This window comes from Microdochium trichocladiopsis (genome assembly GCF_020744255.1).
Source record: "Microdochium trichocladiopsis strain MPI-CAGE-CH-0230 chromosome Unknown B0I36scaffold_6, whole genome shotgun sequence".
NCBI classification, from domain to species: domain Eukaryota; kingdom Fungi; phylum Ascomycota; class Sordariomycetes; order Xylariales; family Microdochiaceae; genus Microdochium; species Microdochium trichocladiopsis.
The window spans coordinates 2,445,168-2,453,618 of NW_025763549.1; the positions used below are offsets into that span (position 1 = coordinate 2,445,168).

The window sequence follows — 8,451 nt, forward strand, 5'->3', positions numbered from 1 at the left end:
GCGAAAGGGTTATACTAATTTGTGTGTCCTAGAACGACCTCCCTGACATAGCTAGTCATCCGTTGCATTGTGACTTTTAAATATATTGATACAGAGGAAGCACACGTCAATGCTAACCGGAACTTGCCCTCTCATGGCTGGCGTTCCTCCAGACTCGTCATCACCATATCTTCGTGACCCGGACCGGCCCCAGCCCCATCACCATCCGTCCTTGGAACACGATTACCCTCGTCGTGGTCAGCATTTGCTGGCGATGCAACACTAGCATTAGACGGAATCCGCCTATGCCCACGCCTTGTAGCCAAGACATTTACGATCCTCGACCTTCTCCGCCTCGAGCTCGGCAGATGCGCCGCAGGAGCGGGCACATTCGCCTGCTCCACGACAAACCCAGGCAGCCCGACCAACCGTGCTGTGGTATGATTTTCCCCGGCCGGCTCGCCCGAATGGCCTACCAGCGCAGCGGTGCGGCCCCGAGCACGAAAGTTGTTTGTCACCATGGGGTCATCGCCTCCAGCCCTGTCGGCGCCGACACCATTGGCATGATTACTAGAGTAATGCGTGCCGGCATGGCCATTGCCCATACCGGTGGGGCTGAAGCCATGCCTGGCCGAGTGACTTGTGTTTGTAACCATCATGCGCCTGCTCCCGCCGCTTTGATTTGTGTTTCTGGTGTTATTCCGGCCGGTGCCATGCCAGGAGTCGTCGTCGTTGCTGTCGTCGTCCTCATCGAGACCACCGGCGTCCGCAATGTCCTGCTGGCGGCGCTTGTAGCGCTTCCAGGTCTCGGAGAAGCCGATTGTGAGTATCGTGAGGCCGATTGTGGTGATACCCCACGCGAGGAGGGCCTGCGGGGAGTAGGAGAGGACTTGGCCGGGGCTGAGGTCTTGAAATTTGACGATGTCGGTGCTGAAAACGGCCTATAGGGAAGGGCCATGTCAGCCAAGGTGGTCAGGACTATTGGAGAAGACTCTTGCGTATGAGGCTTAAGGTATAACGGGGTAGGAGAGGGTTGAACTCCGCGGCAGAGTGGGTGGACCGACCGAAACAACTGTAGCAGGCAGGAAGATGAGCGCAATGTACTGGAACAGGGCGACAATGACGGCCTCCTTTTGCCCTTGCTTGGTCAGTGCATAGACGCGCTTGTTGCTTTGATTCTGGAGAAGCGTTGAGAGGATCTATAACGATGCGATCAGAGCGTCAGTAAGGGGTTCGGATCTATATTGCCATGCATATGTGTTCGTCGGACCAGGAAACAATTGGGGCAGGAGGACGTGTTTGTGCTTACACTGTTTGTGCTCCAGTCAATCTTCTCCTTGAGTGCGGTCAAGCGGTCAGATATCGTGTCCAGCTCGTCAAGAAGTTCATCTAGCTCTGCGCTGAACCGGTAGACGATGCCGCAACTCTTGTCTGCCCAGCCGCCGCAGTAGGCCTCCATGCTTGGAGTGTGGTGCTCTCCGAACTGTCGTTTGTAGAACGTCTGCAAGGCCGTGAGCACCTTGCGATTACTTTTCAGGTCCATGAGCCGCATGTTGATGCGATCCATCAAGTTCCCGAGCCGTTGTATGTCTTTGTCATCAAAGACCTCAACTTCAATCGCGGTGTAGCGCTGAGTCTGTGATCGGAGGCGGAGATGACGCGCGTTTAGTCACATGCGAGTGGTTCGTTGGCGACAAGAACTTGTGGGAAACGGGAACGTGCTTACCAATCGGTTGAGTTTCTTTTCAGAGTGCTGGATGAAGCCGGAAAGACTCTCGAGAGACCACCTAACCAGTCTCAGATGTACCTGTAGGCTGGACTCGAAGGCGGTGTGGGGCTCGTCGAAGGCCTTATCCTGGTGTTGACCGCTGAAGAAAGAGCTCAGATGCTCTTTCCACATCACGGGCTTATAGTCACCTTTGTCCTTTCCAGGCTTCATGGAAGTCGTGATGAACCAGGTGGCGGCGCCGCTGATTGGATCGAACTGGTGGTGTATGAGTGCTTGTGGGTTGACCCAGTCGTGGACACCACGCTTTGCGGCTTGATCGTCTCTGAGACCGTCCCTGAGCTTCACCTCGCTCTGCTCAATGAACTGTGCCGTGGTGCGGAGGGCATATGAGACATGAATGCGTCGACCACTACGCCCAAGGGCATGGAACGGACGTCCTGGAATAGAAAGGGAATGCTGGCCAATGAATGCACCATAGCTGTCGTTCAGATGAGTCGATTCGTGATAAAAGGTGAGAAGGTTAAGATAGCACGATGGGACTTGATGGTAACTGAAGAGCCTCTGCACCATTTCCTTTGTGACATTAAGACGTCGGTCCCCGGGGGCATTGCTTTCGAAGAGACTGGTGGATTTGTTAAGATCGTGGCTCTGGAGTCTGCTGAAAATTGATACGTACACTACACGACACTTTGGGTCTGCCTTCAATTTCCATTGTGCACCTGCTGTGGGTGGCCCATCAACGATCTCCCCCAAATGGACCCGCACCGCCTTTTCATCCTTGAAGTTACGGACAGTTCGACCAGCTAGCCCATGTGGGTACCAGTATCAGCGAACACGATCAGGGAACTCAGACGACGATGTTTTGACACAAGGAGGGCGGGACAGCGAACCCGGTGAACTGTCTCCAAAGTCTCGACAGCTGACATGGACCTGTTTTTCTCCTGCAGACCGGAACAGACCCTGATGGTTGTGCTCAAATGTTTGCTTGTGAGCTTCTGTCTGGCGAGGGTCTCTGATCTCGATCAGATTACCGGGATATTCGCTGTAGCGCTTGCAGCTGGCAAGCAAGCGTTCCTCGTCCGAACCCATTGTTTCACCGCTCATCTGCCTGATAGAGTGAAGCTTTCTTTTCGGCCAGAATGATTGGCAATGGCATAAAGTTGCAAGAAGCGTTGGGTCGCAATACCTATGACAAGCGTTTGAGCAGACGAGAGAGCTTCCCACCTATTGAATGAAACAACTCCTGGGCTCCAGGAGGGGCCGTACCAGCGACGGCGGGAGCGGACCACTGCTCTTGCTGCCTTTTTCGCAACCCTGCACGAGAGTTGCAGGCGGCTGGCATGAGCGCTGCATTGTGCTTCTGAGCACGACCAACCATGCTTGCCGTCACGATGCATCTATGCATGCGCCTGGGTATAATATGTATGCAAGTGTGTGCTGTTCAACCAACTGCATAGCGACCATGCTGTAATCATCCGGGTACTGGTTCCGGCCAGCCTTCCGGATGTGCCCAAATGTCCCGTGGATCTAGTCTGTCCTTTCGACGCCTTCCTTGCCCACCAAACGCCAAAATCTCCATGTACAGAATGTTAGAAAGAAAATCAGCTCTCTGGTGTCGTTTCCCTGTTAAATATATCGCCGTCCCTTAACCTGTTGATCTGCTCCATTTGTTGCTACATTTGGTGTCAGAATGGATGGTTCGAGGAGATGAGATCACCATGACCTACCGATCCCAGCTTCGACTTGAGATAAACGACGTACTTGTCACCTTCGACAGTCTGTGCCTCGTCAGTTCTTGATGCCGTGCCATACATGATCGTCACAGCCTTGCTTACCATCTTCTTTGCGAACCTGACGTGGGGATCCCACTGGTTCAGCAGGTGCTCGAGATCTCTCCAGTCAAGCCGGTACGCTGGTATCACTTCCATGACATCGTAGCCCGGTGTCCTCTTGAACGTCGAGGCTCTCCGGGAACCTTGTTTCAGGGGTCTAAAGCTGAGTCTTCTGGTGCCAGACATGGCGAGCTTCGTGGTCTCATGCTCAGAATCTTCGGTGTGTCGATGAACGTGGTGCGCATGACCGCGGGCGGACAGGCGGCTTAATGTGGGAGGCCACGGAAGGCAACACGTCAGTGATTTCGCCGCGCGAGGGGCGGGGGCGGCGGATGGCGCACTGCCGCCCATGACTTGATCTGCGCCGCAAATGTCCAGGTCAACAAAATATCTTCCATGCAGCTGCATGTGTAATGGTGCTGGCTGCGGCGACCGCGGCAGGGCCCCGAGAAATGGGGGCTCGTAGGGGGGCCAATGTCGGCGGCAGCATGCAGCCGTGGTGGGTTGCCTCCAAGAATGCGAGAAGACAGGGTGTTCTTACATTTTCGTAAAGGCCGGCCGCTTCCATATAAAAGAGCGTGCATGTCAGCTGAAAACTGGCTAGCTTCTGGCCGGCGAGCATTTGCATTTGACGCTTCACATACTCGGGGCCCCAGGGACGTACTCGTACTTGTATTTTGTCTCTGATGGCCAGCGTGTCGCTTCTTTGTGAGTTAGGACTGCTGGTGCCCAAAGCTGTGGTGAGGACTTGTCGTGCTGTGAAACCGAGCGAGGCGATCAAGGGGCAGCCACATCCTGAGTGCGCTGCATTGTTGGTTGACGAAGGGCCGTGAGAAACACCAGACCGTCAGCTGATCTTGCTGGCCCCGTGCGTCGATGGGATCTGACCAGTTCTGCCAGCGAACCGTCATGCAGGAGGCCAGCCGACAGGGATCATGGGGTGGACAGGAGAGCGCACGAATGGTCTGCTGTCGTTGCCCTCGCCAAGAGAGTCATTGCATTGCATTATCGCCTGTTGCCACCACCCAGTATTTCTGCACCACACTTGGAGCACGAATCCTCGACGGGATGAAAATTCCCCAATAGAAAATCCTTTTTGCATGCTCCATTCCAGCAGCTTACTCCATCGGTCGTGATGTGGTAACTCCCGAAAATACACAGCACTTGCCTCACGCTTCTTGCAGCGGTGTGCTCCGTCAACGTGCATGGTGGTGCTGCACAGGGGTCTACTGAACAGCTTAGGCATGTGGACTCTGGCGGTGTTGCTTCACATGAAGTCACACAGAAGGCCATCGAGCATCACAAACAGGACGACAGCGGCTCGTGCATAACGACCAGAATAATGTTGAGATAAATCAAACCTCGTAAGGACTTGCTTGGGAGACGGCTGCGGCAATGCACGGCCTGTTTTCCCATGCTGTCGGGCTCAGCAACGAGTTTGCCCCGTGAGTTGGTAGGACACCAGCTACGCCACGGCTGATCCCGCCTCAAAGGCTGCATCCTTGTGACACTGTGGTGTGCTGCATAGCCACCATTGGATGATTGGCTCTTGACGAAGCTGCCCCTCATGCCGCATCATATGCACTGCCACATTGCTGATGATGTGGATTCTGCTGCCACAGACTGGAACTCGGCTCGCCAAGGCGACATGATTAAGAGCCTGAAAAGTAGACATCATGCAACGTGGTACTCCATCGACCTGTGATGAATAACGAGTGCAGCCCAGTGAATAGAGGCCCAAATCTGCCCGATGACCAAAACCAGGCTATCAGTCCCGAAGAAAGGGCATGAAATCAAAGGGAGAGGTAAAGTTTTGCCGCAAAGTCAACCAAGAAACTTCGACGTACTTGGCTTCTCCAGTGAATCGAACAAGGCGCACGCTATCATGGAGTGATGAGAACTACTCAATTTGCTGATTGAAGATGTCTTAAAATGAAGGCTGATACACCAAGATGTTGTCCATTTCGCAGTCAAGTCTGGATCTCGCCGGCTTCGTAACCCAGTGACCTCATAATATGAAAGAAAAACGTCCGGAATTAGCCAATTTGAAAAGCACGGAGACATGACACACCAGAAATCATCCCTGAGACAGTGGCCTGCAACACAATCCGGCCATCCTAATGAAAATCATGCTATCATCATCAAACGGCGCCATTTGATGGTGCATCATTCTTAGTGTTGTCTTGCGACACGTCCAGCACCTGTGGTGTCTTGGGCGGATCCAAGGTTGACATCGGCAACACTTCGCCTCCAGGATTAGTGGCAGCCACTGCTTGAACACCACCTGCCCATGAGGCAGTCGAAGAACGGCGAGAAATCCTCTTGAAAGGCCGCAGAATCTTCGTGCGACGCTTTTTGCGAGAGGGCTGGTGCGAGGCTGGCATTTGGGTGGCACTAACGTCTGTTGTGGAAGCCTTGTTCCGCGAGGACAACCACGCCGCCATTCTGCGACCTCGATCGCGAAGACCCTTGACCGAGAACACTCTTGTGTCTCTGATACTTTCTTCGTCGTCGAGAAAATCTTCAACGGTCAACGGTTTCACATCGTCCGCACGTGCGAGTTCTTCGACATATCGGTCATGCTTGGCGGTTCTCCAACGCTTAACAACCTCCGAGATGCCAATCGTGAGGACTGTAAGTCCAAGGGATGTGGCGAGCCAGAAGACTAGTGCTTCTTGCGAATATGATAGCAGCTGGCCAGGCTCCAAATCTTGAAATTTGACAATGTCGGTGCTGAAGACTGACTACAAACCGTACCGCCATCAGCTCCCAATGCTACACCATAACACTGTCACAATGAGGAGTGCGAATCTAGAAAGAGACGTACCGAGACCACCGAGATTGGAAGATAGATGAGCGCAATGTACTGAAACATGCCCATAATAATGGCTTCCCGTTGTCCCTGCTTGGATAGAATGATGACTTCCGTGTTATTCTGCATCTGAAGGAGTGTCGAAATCTAGATTTGTATAGGGTTGCCTGAATCAGTACGAAGAGTCTTTCATAGTAGCAGGTGGGAAATAACAAATAGATATTGTCCACTCACTGTGGCCTCTCTTATGGCTAGCATGCGCTTGAGCGCTTCGAGTCGATCACGAACGTTTTCGAGCTCAGACATGACATTATCCAGTCGGGCTGAAAAAGCGCGTACAGTCTGAAAGCTGTGTTCCTCCCAGTGACACCACTGGTAGCCATGTAATGTATCCAGATCTCCCAAGCGAGATTTGTAGAAGGTTTGTAGATGGACTAGAACCTTCTTGTTGCTTTGTATGTCGAGAATGCACAGATCGATCTTTTCGCTGAGTCTGCCCAGCCGTCTCATATTACGGTTATCATAAATCTCGACAGGATTGTCCGACATATCCCATGTCTAAGAAAGAACGCGGTGAGTTTAAGTGGAATTCTGTATCTTTATTGAAAGCTCGCGAAAACTCAGTCGCCTGAAAGATTTGTCATACGTACCACCAGGCTTAGACTACTCTCCATATGCTGAATGAATTCTGACCACTCTCCGATCGACCAGTGGGCCAATCTGAGATGAACGTCAAAGTTTGCCTGCAGCGCAGATTGAGGTGTTTCGAAAGCCTGAGACTTATTCTTCTCATTGAAGAGCGGACTGAGAAATCTCTCCCAAATTGGCGATTTTTTAGAGCCCTCGGTGTCCAAACGAGCTGTAGTAATGATCCACAAGGAGTTCCCAGTGATGAGGTCGAATTGATGATGAACGATAGCCTCGGGCTTGCACCACTCATGATCCTCCTTTTTATGTATTTCATCGACAGTAAGGTTTTCGTTTCTTCGCTGCATTTCCATATGGGTTGGCCTTTGCCACATGGCTGTGCGAAGGGCGTACGAGAGGCGAATTCGATGTCCGCTGCGTCCAAGTTCAGGTATAGCGAGGGAACGTTCCTCCAAAGAGTCATCACCATGGAACGAGCCATAGTTGTCGTGCAAACTCATGGCCATGCCGTACTGTACATGAAAACCCATGAAATACAGGTAGTATGAGTGAACCTGGTGGTAAGTAAAGAGTAGTTTGGCCATGCCTGCCTTAACCCTCAACAAGAAAGTCCATGGATTCAGGCTTTCGAACAGACTGCATATGGAAACTGGTTATTCGCTGGCCTGCCAGACTTTGAAGGGGGGGGGGTTACAAAACGCGACATTTTGGGTCCTGCTTTATTGCCCAGTCATCCGAGCCTGAAGCACCCATCCCCAGATGACTCCTGAGATCATCCTCGGTGATGTAGTGGTACCTCGCGTGGCCCTCTGGATATGTGGTCAGAAGATGTGAAAATAGGCATGTCTCAGTCTAGGGACTTGATGACTAGACGCGCGATGGGGAAGCCTGCACAGACCTGGCAATGCTTCGGAAAAGTCAAAACCGCGCAGCTCAGTTTTATTGACATTGAACATGTCCATGAAGGGTCTTTCCTCCTCATCATCAAACCATTGCTTGTGTAGCTCAGCTCGCCATTTCTCTTCTTCATTGTCGCCAAGAATGGCAAGAGGATATTCGCCAAAGCGACGACAGCTTGCAATGAACAAGCCAGCGCCGGAACTCATTGCCGGATACAAGGATATATGAGTGTACACGGAAATTGTGTTTGTCTTGTGGGTGGTGCATTGAAGTAGTGGGCGTCACCTGGCCAGAGCAGAATACGTGGAGGATTTGGAGCATTGGTTTTAAATATTGGAACGCCAGCATAAAAACAACCCTGTGCAGCATATTTGTCACCAGTCTGTTTTGGGAAGAGGCCAATCAGGGCCCGGCAAAGCAATTTATTTCGTGGGGTGTCCGAGCCACTGTATTTTGGGTTACGATCTCCGAAGCTGCATCGTGCAACCGGAAACGAGGTGACTAATCGGCATTGATATTGAGCGCCGTCTTTTCTGCCGACCCGAAACGTG

At 52.3% G+C, this 8,451-nt stretch overlaps 3 protein-coding genes across 3 annotated transcripts; all 3 read right to left on the minus strand.

Annotated features, from left to right (window-relative positions):
* Positions 1-45: 45 nt before the first annotated feature.
* Positions 46-2,570, minus strand: B0I36DRAFT_133909 (uncharacterized protein). The gene is made up of 5 exons (XM_046148260.1): positions 2,385-2,570; positions 1,706-2,330; positions 1,289-1,615; positions 1,044-1,178; positions 46-920 (listed from the first exon to the last, which is right to left on the minus strand). Exons 2-5 carry the CDS (start codon positions 2,276-2,278, stop codon positions 132-134), a joined length of 1,824 nt encoding a protein of 607 aa, XP_046011866.1. The 5' UTR covers positions 2,279-2,330; positions 2,385-2,570; the 3' UTR covers positions 46-131.
* A 532-nt stretch (positions 2,571-3,102) lies between these two features.
* Positions 3,103-4,270, minus strand: B0I36DRAFT_133922 (uncharacterized protein). Its single transcript, XM_046148261.1, has 3 exons — positions 4,082-4,270; positions 3,544-3,899; positions 3,103-3,486 (listed from the first exon to the last, which is right to left on the minus strand). Exons 1-3 carry the CDS (start codon positions 4,122-4,124, stop codon positions 3,394-3,396), a joined length of 492 nt encoding a protein of 163 aa, XP_046011867.1. The 5' UTR covers positions 4,125-4,270; the 3' UTR covers positions 3,103-3,393.
* A 1,411-nt stretch (positions 4,271-5,681) lies between these two features.
* B0I36DRAFT_411571 (uncharacterized protein) lies at positions 5,682-8,177 on the minus strand (the record flags this gene model as incomplete). Its single annotated transcript, XM_046161941.1, has 6 exons — positions 7,899-8,177; positions 7,695-7,809; positions 7,003-7,636; positions 6,587-6,910; positions 6,368-6,499; positions 5,682-6,284 (listed from the first exon to the last, which is right to left on the minus strand). Exons 1-6 carry the CDS (start codon positions 8,104-8,106, stop codon positions 5,682-5,684), a joined length of 2,016 nt encoding a protein of 671 aa, XP_046011868.1. The 5' UTR covers positions 8,107-8,177.
* Between the last annotated feature and the right edge of the window lie 274 nt (positions 8,178-8,451).